Raw genomic sequence first — 27,099 nt, 5'->3', positions numbered from 1 at the left:
TGTAGATGAAGCCACACAGCCAACACAAGGGGGCCGGCTACCCCACCTTTGTGTGTGAAGGGTGGCACACATCTTGTATTTTTAGTTGCAAGAGTCAAATGCCAAACTGAGTCAAAGAAATGCTTTTCAAGTTAGGCTTTGGGAAGTAAGGTGGGAAAGCTAAAAAAGGAGGAATGTAGAAAGCCAGAAATCTGTCTGGGATTAAGTAGGAGTTGATCTGGGCAGGAATTTACATGTCCATGTCAGAGAAGCAGGGGTCTCTCAGAGGCAGGAGGCCTTTTCTTCTCTCTTTATTAAAGTGGGAAAATTACTCTCTTCAGCTTTGAGAGCTTCCAGGCTGAGGGATTTGCAGGGAAATGTCAGATTACCCAGTCTACATGAGATGCCAGCCCTCTTCCAATCATTTCTTCTTTTCCCTAAATAGCATATTAAGAGTTCAATTCTGGATGGTACATGTTATCTGCCAACACAGATGAATCTTTCTAGAGTGAGCAAGATAAACACACACTTGTATAATTCTGCATCATAAGTGCTAGCATCAGCCTTCACCCTGAATTTCCCCAACAGGCACCTAAGAAAGAACATGGCTTTTGAAGGTAAATAACTTCGAGAGAAAATATACCAGCTGAGATTTTTTTTCTCCTCTTAATCTAGGAAACATATGTAACACACTGGAAAAACGTGTTCTTGAGACGGGAGAATTACTATATTACTGCCAAGGTCACTAATTCATTCATGCAAGAGCTGTGGTCTTTATTTACACAAATGATGGGAGGAAAAAGTATCTAAGAGCCATCCTGAAATTAACACTTGATAAGTATTATGGTGGAAAGAAGAGCCCTGAGGTCAGAGACCTGGGCTTCGGTGCTGGCTCTGTTACTGGCTGTGTGATCTTGGGCAGGTCATTTACCAACTCTAAGCCTCACTATCCACTGTATTACATGAACATAATAATGCCAATCCCAGGGTTGCTGGAAAGTTTGCATGAGATCATGGATGTGAAAGAATTAAGAAAAGCATAATCCAAAAAAGTAGAGTTTTATTATTCATCCTCTGAGCTGTAACACAGGAGCAAGTGGGGAACAATGACAGCAGGGGCTTCTGGGGTTGTCACGGGGTATGTACTGAGCTCACGCTGGACACAAGTCTGTCTACTAGATTGGAGAGATGAATGAGTTTGGAGAAGCTTGTCGTTTTATCTGGAATAATCTGCAGGGAGTCCTGCTGCTGTATCTTGAACCAAGCTTTGCCTTTCACCTCCAATTTATCTAAAATGCTGTGGGTATCCACATGGGTGGCCCCAACTTTGTGCTAAAAAGAAAGTTAATATTTCCCAGATGTCGCTAAAAGTGAAACAACTAAAGAAAAAGTTATGCTCTGTTTGGAAGCCAGGTGGGCCCTGTGGAAGGCTGTAAGGGCCAGAGGAACACCTGTGGGGTATCAGATTCCAGAGTCCTCACCCTCAGAGGGAGGGCAGACGGGAACTCAAGGAATCGCATGTAAGAATTGCTCTGGAGACAGAACTTACTCTAGGCCCAACTTGGGATGGGGCAGTTTGCAAACTAACTAACTTCCAATAAGTTAGTTCTCAGATTTCTCAGCGATTCCATTTGGAATCACTTCTTTAGCATTGAGGAATCAAATGTTCCAGGTGAAAGTATTTCATTTAGCAGGGCCAGCCTGAGACGTTTTTAGCTTCCTTCCAGACTTTGAGGCTCCAGGGAACGCCCGGCCTCAACCCATTCTCAAAGGGTCTTGTCTACTCCACTTTTATTTTCCTTTGGTAGAGGCAGGAGTGAAGTTAGCCACAGTCTGGTTAAGGTTAGAAAGCTTCAGGCTGTTCCCAGTATCTCTATTCAGTAGGAAAAGTCAGACAACCCCGTAGAATGCCACGCGGTCAGTCTTGGTGTGAAAGACCCTGCTGCTGGAGGGTGAGGGGGCTATGATTTCTAAGTAGGAGGGCAGTGGGTGCAGGGGGTGGTGGCAGGAGCAAGCAGGTGGATCTCTATGCTCCTCATTCCTAAACAGCAATTTTAACGATTTTATATGCTGAGGATTCACTTGAAAGCCCCTGCCAAAGGACATAGGTGCCAAGGAAGAGAAGGTGCCAAGGAAGTGTACAGAAACTTGCTCCTGACTCAGTGTTCTTTAGTGGCAGGGAGAAAAAAGGACGGTAATGTCTCCAGACCCTCTGGATTCACAGTAGAAAAATCATGAGGTTTGGAAAAAGGAATTTTCTTCTTCAAACCGATGTTCAATAAAAGAACAGATCTTTTCTTCTCTCTGGAGACTGGCTTTCTGAAAAATAGGATAAGCATAATGAGGGAGAAGCTGGCTCTGGGGTCAAATGAGCCAGGTTTGAATCCTGACCTCACCACTACCTAGCTGTGTGACCTTGGGCAAGTCACTTAGCCCATCTGAGCCCCACTTTCCTCATCTGTTAAATGGGCATACTAATGACACCAACCTTCTTAAGATTCTGGTAAGGATTAAGCGACTTAAAATGCTGTAAAGCCCTTAGAACAGTGCCTGGAACAGACATGCTTAATAAATGGTAGCTATTATTTTCTCAAAGAGGCAGCGTCTTCACACATAATAGAGTAGAATTATTGTGAACTCACACTGCAGCTCAGCTTAGTGGGTAAGACCAAGGACTTTGAAGTCAGAGAAAACTGACTCTGGCACTTACCTTGACTTTGGGAAAATGACTCAACCTCCCTAAACATCGATTTCCCATGTGTGAAGGAGGATGAAAACAGCGCCTGCATGGCCGGCAGCTACGGGTTATCATTCGGCCTCGTTCCGTGATTCTTATCATTCTCCTCATCTCTAATGACCTTTTACTTCACTCTACCTCGGCCAACCATTGCCATGGTCACATGCTAGACTTTGTCATCACCTACACAGGTGGCACTCTTGCCATCTCAATTTCAAACATCCACTCTCCAACTACCACTTCCCATGCCATTGGCTTAAGTAGTCTTATTACTGCATTTTTACATGACTTAATCCTCCAATCCATCAACCTCCACTACCCGTCACCCTCCATCCGCCTCCATTTGCTTCTTTGTGCAGCTTAGATACCATGGTCCCTGTTATAATCACTCACTTGCAAACACCCTCCACTTCTTTTCCTCTTTCTCCATCCATCACGCTCCCTTGCCAAAACCTCAGCTCTGGAGGAGCCTCACCATTTGCCTTCTCTGTGCATTACACTAACCTAATAGCACAGGTGGAAATCACACGTCGCAGCTGCTGTTTCCATTTGAAATTCATGATCTCAGACTTCAGATCAGCACTCAGAAATCCTGCTTAGGTTTGCCTATGAGCAGGCTTGCTTTCCCAATGCCCGAGAAGAGTTTTTCAAACTCTCCCACTTTCTTCAACATCCCACATTCTCACTCCCAGCTAATGATCTTGCCCCGTAGTTGACTGAGAAAATAGAAATCATTTGATTAGTACTCTTTAGAGCCCCCCCCACAAAAAAGCCTGCAAATCTATTTGCATCTGTGTCCTTATTCTCCTTTTGTATACTTTCAATGGTAGAATGTCCCCTCCTGCTAGTAAATGTCAGTGCTTCCACATGTCCCTTCTGTCTTCTCCATGACTTCGCTCATGAAGTTATCCTCATCCTCCTATATCATCGATCTCTTCATCTTTGTTGGATCATTCCAATTACCATACAAATAGGCTCCAATATTGGCCTTCTTTTTTTAAAAAAAAGATCCAGTCAACCCCAGCAGTCTCTTTAGCTACTATCTCATTTCTATTCACCCCCTCAATGCTAAACTTCTCTAAGGAGCTGCTGGTACGCACTGTCTCCACTTTCTCATCTCCCATTCACTCTTCGAGCCAGTCCAATCTAGCTTCTGTCCACATCGGACATAACGAAAACTGCTCTTAACAGGGTTATCAAATTCCCTGATGCCAAATTCAATAGAAAGTTCTCTGTCCTCTTATTTGATCTCTTGGAAGCCTTTGACATAGCTGATCACTCCCTCTCTGTTTTGAAACACTCTCCTTTTAGTTTCTATGACACCATATTCTCCTGGGTCTCCTCCCACCACTCAAACTGCACCTTCTCAGTATCTTCTGCCGGTTCCTCATGTCCCCAACCTCTAAATGTCGGCACACTCCAGAACTCTGTCCTCTGCCCTTCTTTCTTCTCTTATCTACACGCTCTGCCTAGGCGATCATTCAATGGCTTTAAATGTCATTTTCATACTGATCAATCTCAAAAGTTTACCCAGACTTCCCTTCTGACCTCCATACTCACATATACAACCGTGTAAGAGCTGTATCCACTTGGACGTCATACAAGCACCTCAGACTTCACATGGCCAAAACAGAGCTGTGTTCTATAGTCTTCCTCATTTTGATACACGTACCACTATCCACCCAGTTGCTCAAGCAGAAAACCTAAGAGCTAACCTGGATTCTTCCCTTTTTCTCACCACTCCCATCCAAACCATTAGCAAATCCTAAGAGCCAAACCTCCCAAACAGATCTCAAATACATCCACTTCTGTCTCCACTGTTGCCACCTACTCCAGGCTATTATCTTCTCATGCTTCTGGCCTCCTAAGTCGTCTCTTTGTCTTCGTTCTTGCCTTTCTCCAATCTATCCTCTCCATAAGAGCTTATGTGACTTTATTAAATGCAAATTGGATCACACTTAAAATCCTTCCATGACTCACCAAGTCACGTAGAATATAAAATCCAAACTCCCAACATGACTCATGAGACCCTGTGTCACTCGGCCCCTGCTTACCTCTCCAGCCCAGTCATGCGCCACACTCTCCTGTTCTCACTATGTTCTGGCCACCCTGATCTTTTTTCTATTCCTCACACACTTCTGGGTCTTTGCAGGGGCAGATTCCTCTACCTCCCTGCACCTCCACCCCAGCTCTTCCTAAAGCTGGCTCCTCCACTTCCTTTGGGTCCCTGCTCACACATCACTTCCTCAGAGAAGCCTCCTTTGACCACCTTATCCAAAGTTGGCCCCCATCTTTCCCTATTTCAACACTTTGTATGTTTCCTTCATAGCACTTATTATAACTTACAAATGTTTTGTGTTTTCCCCTTTTTGGGGGGAGTGGTCCGCCTTCCCCACTAGACTATTAACTCTATGAGTGCAGGGACCAATACAGTTTTGTTCACTATTATAATGTATGGCAATCTTGCCAGTTGTTAATTTTCACTGTTTGTACACTTGATACGTTTTAATTACTATTATTATATATGTAATATTATATATCTATGTATGTATTATAGCACCGTGTCTGGTAAATAGCAGTATCAATGTTATTATCTGTAGACATTGACGCAAAGCACAACCAATGTCTATTTCTACAGACCAAAAAAAAAAAAAATCAAATTCACTAGAAATTTTGGCACCAAAGTTTTTGGGGCTCTCAAGAACGGTCTCTCTGACCCCTTCTGACTGACGTTCTTCTGCTCCAGTGGTGTCTGGCTCATGAGTGCATGACAGCCCACATGAGGGGACTAGGCCAGGCAGGAGGCTCCACCTTCTTCCTTTGACAAGTATTCATCTGGGGCCTCACATAAGAAATCTTTCAGGACTACCGAAATTCCTACCGAAAATTTCATCCAGTTCACTTTGAAATCAGCTTAATATCAAATTTATAAAGGATCAAACATATAAATAGGCGACTGAGTCCCATGCTGAATCTACCGAACGAGGAGATGAGGGTGTAGATTCTGTGCATTTCACAAGTTCCCCCTGTGGTTCTCCCCATCAGGCAAGACTGGGAGACTGGCGGCGTGCTTAAGAGCATGGGGGCTTTGCTGGGTCTCCTGGTCCTTTTATTCGGAGCCCTAAGAAGTTACCCCTTTCCCAGTCCCCACGCCCTGCTGCCTCCCTCTGCCTAGAGCCACAGTGGCAAGATAGCCAACTTGGGACTGTTGGCGTAGCCAGCTACCCATTACCCACCTCCCTCAACTACCTTCTGCATTGGAAAGCTCATCTCCTTGCCCTTTCCCAAGGTAATAGTGCTCCTTTGCATGCTTTCCAAGCCTTCCTCACCCCCCCACCCCTTATTCTAGAATAGTGTCCTGGCCGCAGATAGACTGTTGAACCCATATACAGTGGAACAATCTTACCAACTGCTAATTTTCACTATTGTACTCTTGATTTAAGTTCGCATTGTTTTTGATGATTTATGTTTATTGTTATTCCTGATTTTGACGATTTTATGACACTGTGAGAGCAAAGAGCTAACACCTCTGACACTTGCTGCTGTGTGATCTTAAGTCAAGTCCTTTCACCTGTTTGAGACTCAGTCTCCTCATCTATAAAATGGGGACATGTATTCATTCATTCACTCCCTATTTACTGAATACCTATTGTGTAAGGCCCCTAGGATAGATACACTCATACACGTACATGAGGTCACTGTGGGGAGTGAGCAGGATGGTGTGTGTGATGTCTGGCCCATAGTCGCCACCCATACATGTTGTGGCTGTTATTTTTGCTGTATGGACAATTTAAAGCACCAAGTTTTCAGTAAGTCTAAGGCTTACAATTAAAAATTGTATAAACTATTAACCTAGGAGACTTTATAATCTTGACTTTCATTAATTAGAAGGCCAGCCGAACTCATTCCCTTGGGCAGAGATTTATGTGGAGGCTGACCCAGCCATGCTAAGGCTCTTGGACCAGCCCTAAATTTATCTCCTCGCTTTGGCGTGGCCAACTAATCACTGAGCGTGGTTCATGGTTTGTTTGTCTTACATGAGGGCTTCCAACAAAATAATTTGCACTATATTGGCAGGTGTATTTTTATTATTTCCCTTTTCAATATTCTTTTACTTTTTCTAGCATTCACTCACTCATTCTTTCAACAAGTATGTGTTGACCTCTGTGCCAGGCCCTCTTGCAGGCACTGGGGATGGCGTGGTACGCCTCTCAAAGTCTCGGCCCTCAAGGAGCTGACATACTAGCAAGGTCTATATATGGCCCTCACCCCACCGAACGCCGGACTGTAAAGTGCCGAGACTGGGGGCTGTGGTGGCAGCTCTTCCTTTTGCTCCTCTCAGAGACACAGCACAGAGCAGTGTGCGGCATACAGGATGCCCTCCAAAACGGCGCTTGCTGACAGCTTACTGTGTGCCACGTTTACTGTGGCTAATTTCCATGAGAATAAATTCTACGCATTTACGTACACGATTTCATTTAATCCTCACAGAAACTCTATTAGGTGGGCGCTACTTTAACCCTCACTTTACAAATGAGGCAACTGAGGGTATGGAGAGTTTAAGAAATGTGACTAAGTGCCTGAAGCTAGTAAGTAATGAGGCTGGGTTTGATCCCAGGCCATGAACATCCTGTCTTTCCACTCAGATTGTCCTCATTTGGAAGTTCCTACTGATACCACTTTCAAACTGAGTGTGGAGCTCAGAGCCCTGGGCTTTGGCCTCAGGTGGCATTTTCCCTGACTGCAGAGTCCTGGGGTGGCCCTATGTTCTAGGCTGAAAACTGAACACCTGGGACACAGCAAGCTAATCCTCATGAATTTGTTCATTTTTCTCAGTCACGCTGGTTACATCCAGCTCAGATAATGAACTCAATTGTGTTGCTTCTATAGCAAAATAAGAAAATGGTCAAGACATTTTACAAGATACCAAGTGAGTGGGCTCTTTGAGACTAAGACTATTCTAGCTATGAAAATACTAAATAATAGAAATGAAGGTCTTTTCAGTTGCTGGAGATCCTAACAAGCTTCTCCTCAGATTTGTCCTCAGGGTACAGAGGCGCGCTATCAAAGGCAGAACTAGATACTTACTCTCATATGCAAGGCTGGTACTGGTAGATCCACAATCTGAGGGCAAATACATTTTCTTACCTAGAAAACAAGAAAACATGGTTGGAAATGAAATCTCTGGGACTGGGTTAGAAACTGCCCAATAGTAGCCCCTGGCCTCAAATCACCTCCCCCTCAGCGTATGGACACCTGGCATATTTTCTCTTATCAGATGCTACAAAAACAGAGAAGCTTCTGCTTTGAAGGCCCCTTGGGCCTTGCACCCATCTTATGGGCAGTGTTCCTGATTAGGGGTCACTGACTTCCTCAACAGATCCTGGCCCATCAGTCACCAATTAATACAACTGATGTCAACATTAGTTGGAGTGTGAAGTTTGCAGCAGTCGAGACTTTAGTGATCAACAATTGAGAATGTGTCTAGAGGTTTCGGGAATGGGATAATGCCTGTATTATAGTTTTGCCATGACATGCTTGGCATATAGTAGACGCTTGCTAAATCTTTGCTGAATTGGATTTGAATTATATAGGGTTGTTATGTTTGGGAGGTGATGATTTGAGCCATCTGTGTTCTAACCAACTGTTGAGACAGGGCTCTGCTATGTGTATGCACAGGCATATACACAAACACAGTTGGCCTAATTTTCCCTCTGAATCAAGTAGGAGCAGATTTTTGCAAAAGAGTACAGGGTGGGAATTTTCATAGGTTTCCCAAATATGACATTTTTATGATTTACTCTTTTTAAGTACATTACTAATCAAGCTCTGGAAATGACGGAGTCGTATTTTAATGGGAAATTTGTTTTCAACATGAGATGGAACACAGGGCCTGACTTAGGTTGACTATGCTGAACAGGCCCTTTGTGTATTATATACTTAGTTCAGAGTAAAGGCAGCTTCTAGTAATTTCTTTCAGGCATGGAACACTAGAACCACAGATATGTATGGACTAGGGAGCTGTAAAAGAAGATTCATCCAGAGTACAGAATGCCAGAGGTTGCAGACTTGGCCACGTGAATCTATAAAATATACATATTATTACCAATATTTCATATGAAAGGCAAATCTTGTAGTAGCAGAGTGGGTTGCTCTTTTGGTGAAGGTATACTTTAGGCCAATTCTTCCCCATCCTTTTACAAAGAAGGGAGTCATTTTTTGATGGGTATACTTCATCTAGTAGGCACTAATTAAATATTTGTTGAGGGAGCAAGTGAATGAAGAAATGAATGAGCCTTAAGGGTGTTTTAGTTCAGGAGGAGGGGTGGTGGTCAGGGAGCAGGAACCCAAGGGAAACTGAGCAGGAGGAGCTCAGTGCGCAGGCGCTAGCCATAGACAGCCAGGCACCATGATGGTCTCCAGGCAGTAACAGGAGCTGCATCTACAATTGCTTTGAATTTTAATGTGTGGAGCAGATGGTTGGTATAGATTGTCCTTGTTTTTGCCCAGGAGCCTAGCAGGCATCATTGCAAGTTGCCAACCTGTTTGGAGGATGGAGTTTGAGCCTGTAGGTATGTCAGAGTTCTGTTATACAAATGGATTATTTGATGACTCACACTGAGATGAATGCAGGACCCTACGATTTTAGGCAGTAGCCCATCATTCTTCTAGGAAAGTCCAAGTCAACAGACTGAGATGAATTTTATAGGCCAAGTCCAACTGACTGGCTATCTATGTAACCTCTTAGTCACTGAACTGTGAATGTCAATGAAGCCTAGTGAAGATATATGGAACATTTAAGCAGAACATTCCATCCCTCAAAATCCCCATGTCTGGAGTGACAGCAACTGGTCTTGTTATCCCATCTCAGGCCAACTCACTCTCAACCACAACCAATCAGAGGCAATCCTCCAAGTATCTGGAGGCACTTCCTTACAGTGGGCTGAGGTGGAAGGCAGGTTGAAGAGCAAGCTCGTGCTTCCGGCTATCTGGGAAGAGTTGCAATCCTCCCACATGGCAGATTCTTGAGGATGCGGGAAGTATCTGTCTTGCTGGAGGAGACTTAGGAGGGGCTCATATTTCGCCTCAGGCTGGGGCTCTGGAACCAGCTGCCCCGTGGAGAAGGCATGAGAGTAGTCAGGCTCTGGGGAGCTGGGGCTGGCCAGGGAGGAGAACTGCCACAGCTCGCTAGGCTGAAAGGAGGAGCCCGCAGTCAGGGACAGTGGGTACTGATCCATAGCCACAGGACCAGGCTCATTCAAGCTGCAGCTGGCAGCACCATTTGCAAAAGATACTTCTGGCTCTGGCTTTGTCCACTGAGGAGAGAAACGCCACTGATTTGGAGGCATGTCACTATCTGGGAAGGAAAGATTTAGAAGACATGTTAGGAGTTTATTGTTTTCAAAATGGAAGTAGCTTATTTCTTTCTGGTTAATACATACTATATATACATTTACTTAAATATTTTTATATATATACATCTATAAGAAATACACATATGTATGTATTTTTTGGGGGGGGGTGAGGAAGATTGGCCCTGAGCTAACATCTGTGCCAATCTTCCTCTATTTTGTATGTGGGATGCCACCACAGCATGGCTTGATGAGTGGTGTGTAGGTCTGTGTGGCAAACCCTGGGCTGCCGAAGCAGAGTGCACAAACTTAACCGCTATGCCACCAGGCAGGCCCCAGTTCATACTATATTTTTTAATGTGAAGAAAAGGTAAAAAATTAAAGTTACTCTAATCATAATATCTGGAGATCACCATAGTCCACCTTTAGGTGTACTTCTTTCTAGGATTTGTTTCTATTCATGTATGCATTGTTTTCACATCACAAATTCTTTTCAAGGCTGTTTTTGCATCATTAAAATATCATGAACATCCTCATAGCAATGAATAGAGCCAATATCGGCTTTTTAAATGGTTCCACGGTATTCCATCACAAGGCAGTAACATAACTAACAAACATGGTATTTGTGGGCAGCTCAGTTATTTCCATTCTTTTCAATTATATTAACAACCTTGCAATGAGCATCTTTGTATAGTATACATCTTTGCACCCTTGTCCAATTAGCCCCTCAAAGAAACTTCTAGAAGTAGAATTGCTTGATAAGGGTGATTTGTGTTTGGCTGTTGCTGTTGTTCGGCTTTATTTTATAGCTGGTGTTTTGAATACACTGAATAGGAGGGCTCCACAGAACTTTATAAAGGGTTTAACGCTTGCCTGTGTCCATCACTCACACAAGTCTAGAGGTTGAAACTCTATTTTCAAGAGGGATCGGGGGCATAGGGATGATAAGAGACTGGACCAAGTTAGCAAAGCAGATTAGCCAAACAGAGATCTGAGCTGGAGTGATCAGTGATGGGTAGGGAAGTGGTTGCTTGGACCTCTTCCTGCAAAAGCAAAACGCTCAAGGTCAAGCGGTGACTCAGTTTCTTCTTGCAAAGTTCTTGTAGACTGGCTAATGGGGATGGAGTCTCCTTTGGTCTCATAGACACTATGCTATCTGTGCCTATAATAGCGGCTAAATCTGAGTTCCTGAAAGTCTAGGACAACTCATGACATGGATGGATATTTTCCCCATTCTCCACACCCACTCAGGCAAGAAGGGAGGAGGGTGGGAGCTCTGGCAGATGGTGCTTAAAGCCTGGAGCCTCTGGTCTATCCAAGAGAATGAAGGGGGTGTGGGAGTGGAGACAAAGGAAGACTGGAGGGCTGGGGAGGCTGTCTGGTCCCTTCCCCTCTATCCGCGCCTCTCCCAGCTCTCCTGAATGTTTAATTTGCCTGGACTTTGTACAAGAGAAAAACGTCTGAGAGGTCTGCACAGTGATACTGGAGTGCCCCCACCCACCACCACAGCCTTTTACGTAATACAGACGATAAGTGCAAAATAAGCCCTAACCTACGTAACACAGACATTCTGCCCCACACTTCACGTCATTCCCAGTAAGCGGCGGGCAATGGTTGGCCTCTTTTGATGAAACCAAGGGCAAAGAAACATGTATTAAGATTCATTCCTGGGGATGAATGCTACTTTCGAAAACTGATATCCGCAAGCCAGTAGCAATTCAGAGCACCGTGTAGCACAAACAAAGTGATTAAGCTGACTTAGTATAATCACTGTCCATGCTTCATATTGAATGAGGGTACTGCATGTCCTAAGCACATTTAGAAACAATGCGCAGCCTCTGACAACTGGGCAGTTTCCATCTGAACTGACCTTACAGATCTCATACATATGGCCTAGGCGCTGAATGCTTGAAATGTGGAAAACAAGGCCCCAGAGTGTTTTGAATGTTTCTTTTAACTGCTCCCCTTCCAGAGTTCTCTGACTCTGACTCTGAAATGTTAAGGGGAGTCGGTGGTGTGCTACAGTCCAAGGTCCCATTTGGTCACTGAGTGCGCCAGAGTAGTTTGGATGGGAGCATGTGGGGGGTCACAGAGTGTCCCAATCCAGAATTCACAACAACTCAATAATGGGCTCCGGGTGGCCTGGGGAAAGCCACCTTGCCAGAGCAGGCTTGGGTGTTGGTGTCCCGTGGAGTGGAGACCCTGAATTTTGGTGGGCTTCCAGGGCCAAGAGCTCCAGCAACCGTGCCCACTACCCTGTGAACCAGGGAAGATATCCCAAATCACAGCCCGGACTGGCTCAAGGCTGCTGCTGCTACTGCTAGAAGTGGCCCTGAAGACATCTTCTCACCCAAGTTCCTCCTCTTAGTTACCTCTGGAGATGAAAGTGCGAGCCTGAGGGAAGATTCAGCTGCCTTCTCAATCTCCTAACGACATTAATGAATGGACAGCACGCAAAGAACGCTTTGATTCTGGGACCCTTGGGGCAGGCTGGATTTTTCTTTCAGTAGCAATACAACAGGCTTCCATCCCATATACTCCAACTCTGAGCATCTGGACCCTGCCTGTTAGTCCCATCCGTGCCTCTAGAATTCCCGAAGACCCTGGTCCTAAGACCACGTCCTGTTCAGAGTGCTAGTCCCCATTTCCCACTCTGCCCTTTTAGGGTGAAACTGGCAGGCCGTTCCCCTGCCTCCTAAGCATAGGCAGAGACACAACCCACACCCAACCATTTACACTTCTGAGAGCCCCAGAATCCTCTCGAAAGCATCTCCAGGCACTGAAGAGTTTGCTTCCACCCCAGAGGACCTTCTCTCCACTCTATCCTTGCATGGTGGCCCTGCCTCCCTATTCCAGACTGGTTTCTGGACACACAAACTTAAATGTCATGCCCTCAGAAAGGCTCTCCCTGAACCTCCATCTAAAGTTCGTCATCCTGCTGCTTTCTGTGACTATACCCAGTTTATTTCCTCCATACCAGTACCCCTAAGCTGTAATTTCTTCATTCATTCAGTCAGTCAGTCACTCACTCACTATCATTTGTCTTCCCACTAGCCAGTGAGCTGTGAGAGGACTGAGATCATGTCTTCTGCTCACCATCATACCCTCAGGAACTTGCACAATGCCTGGCACATAGTAGGCCCTGACCAAATATTATTCTAATGAATGCACACACACATGCATGCGTGCCCATGTGCACACACATGCTTGTACACAAACACACGTACACGCATGTACACTCACAAACATGTACACACTCTCAAATAAATACACACTCAAACGTGCACAGACACACACCCTCCCCACTAAATCTATTTTGAGGAGAGCAGCATGCAAAGCAGCTGAGAGCACAGACTTTGAAGTCACACAGGCTTGGAGCCCAATCCCAGGTCTGCCAATTCCCAGCTGTGGGACACTGAGCACATCCACTCTCACCTCGGAGCCTCTCGGGACTGTTGTGAGACTGGATGGGACAATCTATGTAAAAGGGCTTAGCACAGTGCCTGGTATATAAAAGGCAGTCAATAAGGGACAGCTATTGCTGATCATTATTTTGGTTTATAAACCCAGTTTGGGCTGACATTCACACAGAAAAAAATGACATTCACATTTTTTTCCTGATTTGCAACCCTCCAGGTAGTCAACCTAGGAAAAAGCACAGTGGTCAAGTATGAGGCCTGAGGATCCTCCCTGCCCTCATCACCTCGCGCCAGAGGGTGGGGAGGGGAGGAAAGGACTGAGCCAAGGCCCGCAGTAGCAGCAGCACTTCAGGGCAGCTGTGGAGGATGGAGTAGATATTTCAGGAGCTTATGCTCAGTGTATGTCCCTTCCCAGGGGTAATACATCAGAGGTGGGCAGGAACAACTGTAAAGCTAGAACAGCTTTGGTTTATTGAGCACTTACTATGGGCCAGGCGCTTTGCTTAGCGCTGTGCATGCATGATCTCATGTGATCCTCACAGCAACCCAGATGAGAAAATAGACTCAGAGTGGTTAAAGTAACTTGCCTAAGGCCACACAGTTAGCAAGCGGTAGAGCTGTTCGATTCTGATTCCAAACCTCAAGCTCTTACCGGCTGTGCCTCCCCAATATTGCAAAGGCTGCGGTGAGCTGGGCACTTTCACACACTTCTGGGGTTGGAGAGGTGGCAGATGGGTGTGATATTTCTGGGGGGCAATTTGTCAGTATATATCAAAACCCTAAAATTTGTGCATACCCTTTGATCCAATCATTCCACTTATAGCAATTTATTTTAAGGATATGATCAATGATGCATGCAAAAATTTAGCTACAAGGATACTCAAAGTGATATTTATAATATGCTGAAAGATTGGCAACAACCTAAATGTCTAAGAATTTTAATTGATTTGGTACATCTATAAAAAGGATACTTGAGCCATTAAAATGATATTGTAGTAGAACATGTAATGGCATAGAGAGATATATATGACTTATTGTCAATTAAAAAAACAAGTTATAACTCATTCCGTGCAAAACGATGTTATGTTGTAAAACTTAGTATGTGTGCACAGATGCACAAGCGGGTTTGTGTTCTGAACGCTTAAGTGTGTCTTCTAAATTTTCAAAAATTAACACATTATTTTTGTGATTAGAAATAGTTTTAAAGTAAAAACTGAAGAAACCACTTGACTTGGTGAATCTGAGTCAGTTGTGAAAGACCGGTCCATAATCGCCCAATTTCCTTCCATCCATCCGTTCTTCTTTCCTTCTCTCTCCCATCTGTCTCTGCCTTTGATATAAATCCTGCTTTACCACGAGGCTCAAACTGAGAACCCTCTGAACATACAGTCCCATCTTATACCGTGAAAGTCCAAACTTTGGCCTGCCCAATCTACACACGTTGACTCTCCTCTCTCTGCCTTCTTGGCTGGTGGCACTTGTCTTTCATTCATTGACCGCAGAAACAAAGAGGATATTCTTTGTATTAGCTGAGGTCAATATAACACCAGAGACAGAGGGACAGCTTGCAGGAGACAGTCCTATTCCAGGGCACCGGGGTGGCCTGCTCAGTCCCACCTCCTCCTTCACAGCCACCTCCCTGGGGCACCTAGTCTTTTACTGACTATCCAGGTTCCTTTTCCCAACTGAAAATGGAGATGAAATACAGAACATGTGCTAGTATTTTGAAAGTGGCTAAGAGCTCAGTATCTGGAATCAAACGGATCTGGTTGTGAATAGCTGCCCTTTACTAGCTGTGAGATCTTGGATAAGTCACTTGACTCTCTGAGCCTCAGTTTCCCTACCAGGAAACTGGGAATGGTGAGAGTTAATGCATAGGTTGGCGTGAGGCCTCAATGAGATAATCCATGTGACAGCCCCTAGCAAAGGGCCTGGCAAACAGGAAGTGCTCAGTAAATGTTAGCCATTATAAACATTATTAGTGATGGTCCTTATGGGCATTAACCCTCTTGCTGGGGTGTTGTCAGGGTCCACAAAGGCAGGACAATGGGATAGTCAAGACACTGACTCTGGAGTCTGACTGACCTGGGTCTCAATCTCTGTCACTCACTGGCTGTGTGACCCGTCTCCTCCTTTGCCCTCCCTGCTGTGTCAAGTGAGGGTATTAATATCCATTGTAAAGTGCTTCTGTGGAGCACAGCACGCATGCAGGAAACTGCCCGAGTCTAAGTGTGCAGCTGGGGGACTTTTCACAACCTGGGTAATGCGCACCCAAAGAAGAGAACACGACTGCCACCCTAGAAGCCCCCCTCATGCCCCCTTCCAGCCACTAGCACCCTCAAAGGTAACCACTCTCCTGTCTTCTAACACTGTAACCAGAGTTTGCCCATCTTGGGCCTTTGTAAATCACAGTGGATCTTGAAGACTGAAGTGAATGCAGTAATTGTAGCATGGTGTCTGGCGTTCTGTGGGAGCTCACTGCATGTTGGTGCAGATTCCTCCTCCTTACCGGAAAGGAAGACACGAAGTTGTCAGTGTTCACAAGGGCCATAAACAACCAGCATGACTATATCTCATATAGATATTCACACTAAGTAAGAAACTGAGGGGCCAGCCTGGTGGCATAGCGGTTAATCTCATGTGTTCTGCTTCGGCAGCCTGGGGTTCACCAGTTCGGATCTCGGGTGTGGACCTACACCACTTATCAAGCCATGCTTTGGCAGGCATCCCACACATAAATTGGAGCAAGATGGGCATGGATGTTAGCTCAGGGCTAATCTTCCCCAGCAAAAAAGAAAAGGAAAAGAAACTGAGCATTTCTTCCCCTCCGTGGGGGATTGTGGCAGAAGGGAGAGAGAAGGAGATGGACCTGGCTGTGAAAGGCCTCTGGGTGCTCAGGTATACGCCCTCTCACCTTCTCTCAGCGGCCAGGCCTGGGGCTGGGCTCAGGGCTGGAGCAGGAAGAACATGGAGCGGGCTGTGCACCAGGACTGTGCCCCGCCCCCAGAAATGGTAACTGCTGAAGCTTCCAGTTACCCGCTCTGAAATCCCCAGTGTCCTTTAAAAGGGAGATAATTCAAAGATACTTTCAGCTTATGTTTTCTTTTCTGAAGTACAGCCAGAATAAATTCTACGTAAGTAAATAAAAAAACAACTTTGATTTGGGAGAAGCAGCCAGGAAATTCGATGGCATTTCCTAGCCACATGGGTCTCTGTGTTTGCGCTTTGCATATTTGGCTTGACAGAGCGCCCTTAGAATGTGGGCAAGTCGGAGATCGGAGCCTGTGAATGGGAGCCTGTTCTCCTGGGCAGGCCTCAGCTGGGGCTGGGCGGCCTGGGGCTGGCCCGCAGTGGCTGAGAGGATGCTAACGGGCAGTAATCAAAGGCCACTTTATGGGCTTGCCATCATCATTTTTGAAGCTACATGTATCTCATAGCACCTCCAGTAAGAGCTGCTTGGGGACTGGTCTCCTTTCCTGGGGCCCTCCCCTGCGGCAGGAGAACTGATGAGAAACTTGACTCCTAACCATGATAAGAGGGGCCTTGAGGAAGACAGGCTTTCTCCTCCATTTGCTCAATCAGCCAGACAAACGTTTGCCTGTGAGGGAGATAACATCTTCACAGCCAAGGGATCTGTGAGACTCTCACAGGGAAAATGGAACAACCAAGAAGGTAGGTGGAGAAGAAAGCCGCCTCTCTGTTTGGCTTAGGAAGGCTGACTTGGGCAAGAAACAAGGCCATGTTGAAGTTCCCTTAGTGGGCAGGGGCTCTACAGAATACAGAGTGAAGTGAGCAAGCATAGGAAACGGCACAGCTGCCACACAGCAGAAGCCCCTGGAAAACCTAAAGTCTTACAGGAGGGTGCCACTGCTCTGTGATCCTAATGTTTTGAATGCAGGCCTTCCTGTCCACTCTAGCTATTCAAAAACCCATGTTGAGGGGGCCGGCCCCGTGGCCCAGTGGTTAAGTTCGTGTGCTCCACTTCAGTGGCCCAGGGTTTTGCCAGTTCGGATCCTGGGTGCAGACATCACACCGCTCATCAGGCCATGCAGAGGCGGTGTCCCACATGCCACAACTAGAAGGACCCACAACTAAAATATACAACTATGTACTGGGGGGATTTGGGGAGAAAAAGCAATTTTAAAAAAAAAAAGAAGAGTGACAACAGTTGTTAGCTCAGGTGCCAATCTTTAAAACAAAACAAAACAAAACACATGTTGAGCTTTCACACCACCACCACAAAAATAACCAACACCTACATGGCACTTGCTATGTGCCACTCAACAAGCATCATCTCATTGACTCCTCCTATAGTTAAATGATACTCAGGTTTAGAGATGAGGAAACTGAGGCACAGAGCAATGAAGTGATGTGCCCTGAGATTGCACTGTTAATAAATGGTGGAGCTGGCCTGGCCTCAGCCTACCTGGTTCTAAAGCCACACACCACACGTACTCCCTTTCTACGTGCCTCCATCTGTGGCAGGCATCAATACCCCGTGATCCAAATCACAAGTGCATTCATTCAAGCAATATTTACTGAGCGCCTTCCATGTGTCAGGCGTTGGGCTAGATACTTGGAAAGCAACAGTTAACAGACTGAGTCCCTGCTGCCATGGAATTCAGAGTCTGGAGGGTAGGAGGAAACAGGAAAGAAACTTGTAAATATATAATATGCCCAGTGGTGACAAATGTTAAGAAGAAAATAAAATGAAGTAAGAAGACAGAGGGTGACAGGGTAGGGGCTTCTATTTTTTTAAATAGATCATTCAGAGGGGCTGGCCCCGTGGCCGAGCGGTTATGTTCGCGCGCTCCGCTGCAGGCGGCCCAGTGTTTCGTCGGTTCGAATCCTGGGCGCGGACATGGCACTGCTCGTCAGACCACACTGAGGCAGCGTCCCACATGCCACAACTAGAGGAACCCACAACGAAGAATACACAACTAGGTACCGGGGGGCTTTGGGGAGAAAAAGGAAAAAATAAAATCTTAAAAAAAAAAAAATAGATCATTCAGAGAAAGCCTGGCTGGAGAGGTAACATTCGGAGGGAGATTTGAATGAAGAAAGGGGAAGTCATGCAGTTATCTGGGGAAAGAGCATTTCAGGGAGATGGAAGAGGAGGTGCCAAGGGCCTGAGGCAGGATTGTATGTGGCATGTTCTACAAATAACAAGGAGGCTAGACTGGATTGAGTAAAGCGGGAAGTAGTAGGATATGAGATCAGAAGGATAACAGGGGCCCGGATGAGGGGGTCCCCATTAAAGACTTTGAATTTGATTCCAGGTGAGATGAGAAGCTATTGGATGGTGTTGAACGGAAGAGTGATATTATATGACTTTCATTTTAATGGTATCATTCTACCTGCTATCTTGAGAATAGCCTGAAAGGGAGCAAGGGTGGAAGCAAGAAGACCCATTAGGAGGCTACTGCAAAAATCCGGAGGAGATGATGGCTTCTCAGACCAAGGTGATGGCAGCAGAGGTGGGGAGAAGTGGTCAGATCTTGGATATATTTTGAAGGTAGAACTTACAGAATTTCCCAAAGGATTGGATGTGGGGTACGAGAGAAAAAGAAGAGTTAAATCTGACTCCAAGTAATTGGAAGGATGCAGCTGCCATTTATTGAGATGGAGGAGACTGTGCCCAGAGCAGGTTGATGGGGAGATTAAGAGCTCTGCTTGGGACCTGTTTTGATTGAGATTCCTGTTAGATTTGTGAAGTGAAGGTATCAGGTAGACAGCTGGATAGATAGGTCTGAAATCCAGTCTAGGCTGAAGATATACATTTGGAATTGATCATCATATAGATGGCATTTAAGACCAAGAGACCGGAAGAGATCCCCTAGGGAGAGCGTGTAGAGAGATCCAGACCTGAGTCCTGGGGCCCTCAAATGTTTAGAAGTTGGAGAGAGGAGGACATCCAGCAAAGGAGACCGCGAAGGAGCAGTAACCAGGGATGGAGGAGGAAAACCAAGAGAGTGCGATGCTATGGAGTCCAAGGAAAGGAGGTATCTCCGAGAGGAGGGAGCAATCAGCTGCAGCAAATGTTACTGATGGGTCAACTAAGACGAGGACAGAGAGAAGGAGCACTGGACTTGGAAAGCGGAGGTCACTGGCTGACCTTGGCAAGAGTGGTTTCAGGGAGTGATGGGGATGAAAGCCTGACTGGAGTGGATTCTAGAGGGCAGGAGAGGAGAGGAAGAGGACAGAGCACGCATGGACACCACTTTTGAGTCTTGCTGCAAAATGAAGCAGAGAAACGGGGCAATATGCTGAGAGTTGGTTTTGCCAGGCAAGCGGATAGAGGAAGTGAGGGACTATGGACTGATGGTACTTACAAGGGAGTGATCGTAATGAAGCCAAGCCAATGAAGGCAGAACTAAATCAAAGAGTCAAACAGCCAAAGTCGGCAGATTTGTCCGTGCACAAAGAGACTGGAGTTTTGACGCTTCTGGGGACCCAGTTAGATCCTCTGAACCCCTCTAACACATTTATCAGCTCTTACCACATGTAAATTCCCCGAATGACTCAAAATCACAGTCATTCCTGCTCCTGCTCTGAAATACTCAGCACGGCCTTGGACACCACCTCCCCACTCTCCACTCAGCTCCTTGTGCCCATTTTAACAACCAGTTCTACACCATTTTCTTTAGTATCTGCTGCTACCACACCCTCTTCCACATGTTTACTTAACCCACAAGAGTCTCTGAGAAAAGTCACATCTCCTGACCAGAAAAGTAACTTCTAGGAGAGAAGTAAACTCTGCAAAGGTAAGTGCATCAGACACACACCAACCCCCTTCTAGACCCAAAAGGCAAAGACGGAGCGATGGTGTCTGAAAACAGGTAAGCTCTTTCCCCACCTGGCAGAGGCCCCACTTGGCTGTTTTGCACAGGCATACGCATCCTCCGATGAGAGCAAGACTTTCAATGTGTGTGCCTGGCAACAATAAGGAACTCTAAAATCCACCAGACTCTGGTCTGTTTGCACATTTCAAAGACGCGATGAGGAGCCCTATCAATGCACGTCCAGCTGGCAGGGTGACGTCTCCATGAGGCACAGCAGGCACCAGGGCCTGATGAATATTTTTCTAGGGCCCATGAATACTTTCAGGATCCCAGGAAAATGTTTGAACTTCTTTGAAAATCAAGAAGAAAACAATGAATAATGATAATGAATACATAAAAATGAATCCAGCCTGGATTAGATTTGTTTTTATACCAATGCAGTCACAAAATGTCCTTTTTCATAAGGCACATATGGAGGAAGGTGCCTTTGAGGGCAAAGCTGTCTAGGGTCCACGAAAGTCATCCTGCCGTCCCTGCCAGCTTAATTTTTACGGCTTTCTCCAAACCTGGATATTTTGATGAGCACATTTTGACATAGCTCTCTTGAAATAACTGTTTTGAGCTGAAAGAATGCTTATTTTAACAAAATTACCAAATAGTGTGTGCAATAGACAGCCGTGATGCTGTTAAGGATGGAGAGAGGGATGTGGCGAGACCTCCACCTCCCTCCCTCTGACCCTAGCCCGCTCACCAGACCATCCACGATTAGTTGAAAGGAGGCTGGGTGTACCTACATGGGACATGCTTTCTCTTATCATGAATCCTTTGGTGCTCCTGCCCTGTCAGGCCAATAGTTGTAGTAACAGTAGTAATAATAACAATTAATAACAAGACTGATAATAGTGATAATAGCAAACAGTTGTGTTATTCTCATTGTGTACTGAGCAATGAACCCAGCCTTTAACACGATTGAGAGGTAAACTAATTTGATTAAACAGTGTCCATTTTCACATTCAACTTCTAAGAAAGGGGTGCGGCTTCCCACCAGACAGTATGACTTCCCTTCAGCAAATATACACATGTCTAAGTGCATCAAGGGCATCAGAGAACTGGTCTTTCAGTGATAGACTTGATAGAGAATTCCAGCCCCGTCCCTCCCAGCATGCTCACCATTCCTCAGGATCACATCTTCACTCTGGCTCGGGAGGCTCGGTCCCTGGGGGCTCCTGACGTTGCTCAGAGCTCTGGAGAAGTGTTCATCCACGACGCTGCTGATGTCTCCTTGGAAATAGGTGAAAAGGACACACCGGGAGTTCCACTCAGTCTTTACAGGCCTCTGCGTCTGGACAGCAGTCTTCCCCGTTTCCTCCATGGTGACACAGGTGGCAGCTGCGGATCAAACACAAAATGTTACTGGCATTATTTTTTCCCAGTGGCTTGGCTATAGGTTGGATAGCGGCATCCTTGGGGGCAAGCAGTTTACTCCTATCGAATACAGGTTCTCCCTGGTGCCCCAGGAAGCCACTGAGCTCCTGAGCAGTTGTAAGAAGCTCAACAACCACGCTGTGCTGGCCTCAGGACCAGCGGAGGAGCCTTGTCTGATGAGTGTTCAGGAAACGGGACAGAGCTCTAGGAAGCGCTGAAGGGACCCTCTCTTACAAACGAGAATTCTTCTAGAAACAAGACTAGGAGAGCATCACGAAATGAGAAAATTAAAAAAAGGACATTGAGCCCAAATAGCGGAGTAACCTACCTTCTTAGGGAAGTGCCTTCCTCCTCCCATTACTACTTATAGAATCCCCTGGACAAAGGCATGGGCCCCCTGGGGAGCCTGAGTAAAGCAATGCAGCGGGTCTTGACAATTTTGGTTTTCATAATAAGCATTGCTTTCCATCTTGACCACTTCCATGCAAGAGAATAAAACACAACAAATTCTCCCACTCCTCCTGATGCTGTAATCTACGTGTGATGGTGTCCTGCATCCACCCCCACCCCATCTTACAGACTAACAATTACAAACAACACAAGTAAGTCCTAAGGCCTCCAGACAGATTCTGAACCAAATGCATATCTGAGAAACAAAACATTTTTTACATCAATATATTGTGGCACGTGGATGAAAAGCACCTGAAAGATTTAGATCGTCAGCTCTGGTCACCACCATCGCCTCCGCACTGAGAACAGTGCCTGCAATAGAGTAGATATTCAATAGCTGTTGGCTGAATTGCCTTAAACTTGGCCCCCATCGTTGTAGCCTACCTGTGAGCTCCTCGAGGGCACAGCCTGTCCTTCTGCACCCAGGCCAGGACCTGGCATACACTGGGCACTCAATGCTATGGCCTTTCATTACTAGAGAAGTAGCCTGTTTGGATGCTTCTTTACCTTTGGCTACCCAATCTGACCAGCCATGCACTGTCTAAAGAATATCTTTAATCTATTTATCCTTGTGAATATAGTAAGAAAGATTCGAGTTTAATAGCGTGTCTCCCTCTCTAGTCTATGGGATTCTTGAGGATGGGAGCCATTTCTCATTCATTTCTTTATCCCCAGCACCTAGCACAATGTAGGTATTCAGTAAACAATGGCTGAATAATTGAATGCCATTTCACGCAGAGAAAGTACAATGCATGGAAATCACACCAATTAGGAGTCAGAGGGCCTGGGGTTTTCTCAGCTGTGACTTTGGGGAAACCACAAAGCCTCTCTGGGCTTCAGATTCCTCTTGGGTGAAATGAGGAGATTTAAGTATATGACTTCTGCAGCCTGTTCTTTCACGGTTCTGCTAGAAGTGTCAACAGATTATGATGGGGACATTAGGGAAGGAATCTGGCAGCGAGCAGGGGACCCTTTCTAAAAGTTCTCCTTTCAGAATCATTCTAGCCCCATTCACAACTGGATTAGGCTGTCTACAGACGCCTTCAATAGACCACATTAATCTGCTTCTCCTGGGTGAGAGCCATGCTAAGCATAACCAGGCGCTACCCGAAAAATGAGTCGATTGTATCTTTATCTCGAAAAACATGTGAACAACCACTTGGACAAACCATTTGGCAGTTTCTTATAAAGTTAAACATACATTTACCATATGACCTAGCAATCCCACTGCTAGGGACATATAGCCAAGAGAAACGTAAACATATATCCGCACAAAAATGAATATTCCTAGAGGCTTTATTCATAGTAGCCAAAAAGTGGAGGCGACCCAAATGTTTATCACCAGGAGAATAAATAAACTAGCTGCAACACTTTCATACAATGGAATCATATTAAGCAATAAAAGGGAGCAAACTACCAATCCACGCAACGGCACGGCTGAACCACAACAACATTATGTTGAGTGAAAAAAGCCAGACACAAAAGCCCACATGTTGTATGGTTCCGCTTACACGGAACAGGCACAAATAATCTATGGCGACAGAAGTCAGAACAGTGGTTGCGGTGGCGTGGAAACTGGGAAGCAGCATGAGGGAACTCTCAGAGGTGCTGGAAGCGTCCTACATCTTGACGAAGGTGAAGGATATTTGCGGATGGATACATTTGTCAAAACTCATCAAATTGTACACTTAAGATCTGTGCGTTTCACTGCAGGTAAATTATTCCTCAGTGAAAAAGCACATGATATATTTAGATACTCGGAGTCCTAGAAATCAAAGGTGTTATCCTTGAGCACATTATGAATAAGTCAGATAGAGAAAGACAAGCACTGTATGATATCACTTATATGTGGAACCTAAAAAAGCCAAACTTGTAAAAACAGAGTGTAAAATGAGGGTTGCCAAAGGACGGGGGTAGGGGGACAGGTCAGATGTGTAAGGGTACAAACTCACAACGAGTAGTAAATAAGCCCTAGAGGTCTAATGCACAATACTGTGACTATAAACAAAAATACTGTATTATAGTCACCAAACTTGCTAAGAGACTAGAACTTATCTGACTACTAAAAAGAAGTGATAATTATGTAACGTGATAGAGGGGCTAATTATTGCTACAGGGCAATCATATTACAATATGTAAATTTATCAAATTAACATCTTGTACACCTTAAATTTACGCAACATTATACGTCAAATATATTTCAAAAAAAGCGAAAAAAAAATAAAGCCAAGGTGGTATGAATTATAAAGTAATGGTAAACTTGGGAACGGGAACAGGGCCGGCCCGGTGGTGCAGCGGTTAAGGGCACACATTCCGCTTCTGCGGCCCAGGGTTCGCTGGTTCAGATCCCGGGTGCGGACACGGCACCGCTTGGCAAGCCATGCTGTGATAGGCGTCCCACATATAAAGTAGAGGAAGATGGGCACGATGTTAGCTCAGGGCCAGTCTTCCTCGGGAAAAAGAGGAGGACTGGCGGCAGATGTTAGCTCAGGGCTAATCTTCCTCAAAAAAAAAAAGCCAAAAGATGGAAACAGCACTTTTTCTAAAGCTATAGTTTATGGAATACCTCCTCAGTGCCAGAAACTGTATATATACTTTCTCCAACATTTACAGCCCTCAAAGTAGGTTTTATCCCCACTTGATAGATGAGCAAATTGGGACTTAGAGAAGGTGAAATAAACTGCCCACGCCACACTGCTAAGTGGTGGCAGAACTGGGATTTGAACCCAGGTTTCTCTGGCTTCAATATCTTTCCTTTTCCCACGGTCCCCTACTGTCTACCTGGGAGGACTAAGAGTCCCTTCCCTCCTATGGGTTTCAGTCTCCCCTTCTATCAAATGCGAGGTCTTGGCCCCTAATCTCTAGGGGACCTCAAGCCAGGACCCTAAGCCAGCCACCTGGTTTCCTTCAGGGAATGCAGGCACAACAGCCGCGCACTCCCTTGGGGCTTCTCCTTGAGGCCTCTGCCTGCAAGGGCCGCGTAGCACCTTTGTAGGACTCGCCCTTTTACTCTCGGAATTGCCGGTAGCCACTGCTCTAGGCTCAGGTTTGGCACAGCTTGCAGTCTGTCTTCGCTAAATCTCTCTGAAGCCACGAGCGAAGCAGCTGGCGGGACCCTGGACACCAGCGCCGGGAAGCACACTCCTACTCTCCTTGGGTGGAGACCATATAAACCACAGGCCAGCGGGCCACAGCCAGGGAAGGATAGAAATAGAGAAAGTCAGAGCAACGTCTCAGTCCCACCACCTCGGAAGGCTCAGAAATAGGCAACCGGGGATTGCGAAGAAACCACAAGCACTACCTCTGCCCCTCTCCTCCACCCTAAACACCCGGACACGCATTCAAAAGGAAAACCATGGGTTCCTTCTCTGGATCCAGCTCACAAGCAACTCTCTGGGCTGCGCTCAGACCTCAATGGAGAGGATCGGTGTTTGAGAGATATTACAATTCTGAGAACTGTTATTTGGCTCAATCCTTTGCAGAACTGCATCTCACTGAACCTCTGGAGAAACTTGAGCAGTTGCGTCGTCAAACGAGCCCTCCGTGAAGGGTCTCCTTATTCGTGTGTGAATTGGTGGCGTGGGTCTGGCTTAGGAGAAGGGGATGCTGCAAAGCTGGAAGTAAGGCGGAAAAAAGGGTGGGACTTCCCCGGAAAAGATGTTTCCGTATCAGCGCCTGGCTTGTAGTAAAAGCCTCTTGCAGACAAAACCCCAAGGCCAAGCTTTGCCAGCTGTGCAGTTAGAAGAGCATAATTACAAAAGTACACAGTAGCTTGCAATTTCCCCAATGCACAAAATATAAAGACAGCAACTGCTCCAGGCAGACCTTGAAATATTGCCCAATCTTCTGCACAAATATTTTAACACTGAATCTAATACCAGCAGTTTGGGCTCAACTCTACCACAGTCTGCCTGCACGGACACGCTTACCACCCTTCCGCAAAATGGTACCCAGCACTCCGGGGTTGGAGTGGGGAGTCACAGAGGTTGTTAGAATGATCACTTGGAAGAAAGCCCCCAAAGGTACCAGATTGTATCTCACTGTGCAAAGCATGCGATGCTCACCCACCTCCGCCCTGATTCCTTCCCAGTTGAATTTCCATCCCTGCTCCCCTCCAAAAGTCCCCAGCTTTGCCTACCTTAATTCCTGACTATCGGCTGAGGCGGAGCAAGATGCTGTGGCTGAGCAAAGATGCGTCTTGACGCCCACAGCTGCCTGGCCCGCTTTAAAGCCGCTCAGTGCTTGCGGAAGCAGGGGCTGGGGATTTTGTACCCTCCCCTCACTACTTTCTACCCCTCTAGCTGGGGCTATACAAGGCATTTCCTGCTAGCTATCTATTAAGAATGCAGAAAATGCACTCCAACAAGTCAATCGGGTTGGGCACCTGCAGGAATGAGGAAAATAGGTAGCTCTTTTTTATTTCTTTCTTTTTGCATTAAAAAAAAGCACTTAGCAATATTGTCTCTTAAAGTAGGCTGCCAATTGTTTGCCCGGAAACCACACGCAGAGTCAATAAGGTCTAAACCATCAGTTGTGGGGCTCGGATCAAGCCGATGTAACTTTCAGTCCCAGGAACTGAAAGAGCCAGCTTGGCTCATCACTACTTTCTCCCTCTGCCCGTGTGGGAAGAGAAGAGGAGCCCAGACCCCTAGGATTGTGGACTTGTCACGGGCTTCCGTGGGCCCCAGAGGGAGTGAGGACTTCTCTGAATCCGCAATAGACAAAGCAGTTTAGGGACTCCAGCTGGAGGTTCGGAGCAGGGAAGTCCCAATCCTCGTTTTGAAAAATCTTGAATATCACCTTAGGAAGTGGCGCGATCATTTGGGCCCCAAACTCTGGAGCCACTCTTCACTCCTCTCATCCTCTATTTCAACAATATTAATTTAACAAATATTTATTAAACATCTACTACGTGCTAGGTGCTATTCTGGGAGTTCTGTTCTATAGCAAAGAAA

At 45.9% G+C, this 27,099-nt stretch overlaps 1 protein-coding gene across 1 annotated transcript; it reads right to left on the bottom strand.

The window, feature by feature from the left end:
* Nucleotides 1-1,019: 1,019 nt before the first annotated feature.
* On the bottom strand, nt 1,020-26,413 carry VGLL1 (vestigial like family member 1). Its single transcript, XM_001490312.5, has 5 exons — nt 26,283-26,413; nt 21,440-21,658; nt 9,654-10,073; nt 7,805-7,864; nt 1,020-2,298 (listed from the first exon to the last, which is right to left on the bottom strand). The coding sequence occupies exons 2-5, from the start codon at nt 21,639-21,641 to the stop codon at nt 2,255-2,257; spliced, it is 726 nt and encodes a 241-aa protein (XP_001490362.3). The 5' UTR covers nt 21,642-21,658; nt 26,283-26,413; the 3' UTR covers nt 1,020-2,254.
* Nucleotides 26,414-27,099: the final 686 nt, after the last annotated feature.

This window comes from Equus caballus, chromosome X, assembly GCF_041296265.1.
Source record: "Equus caballus isolate H_3958 breed thoroughbred chromosome X, TB-T2T, whole genome shotgun sequence".
Taxonomy (NCBI): domain Eukaryota; kingdom Metazoa; phylum Chordata; class Mammalia; order Perissodactyla; family Equidae; genus Equus; species Equus caballus.
The sequence above is the reverse complement of the archived record's forward strand: the minus strand, read 5'-3'. Positions and strand labels throughout refer to the sequence as shown.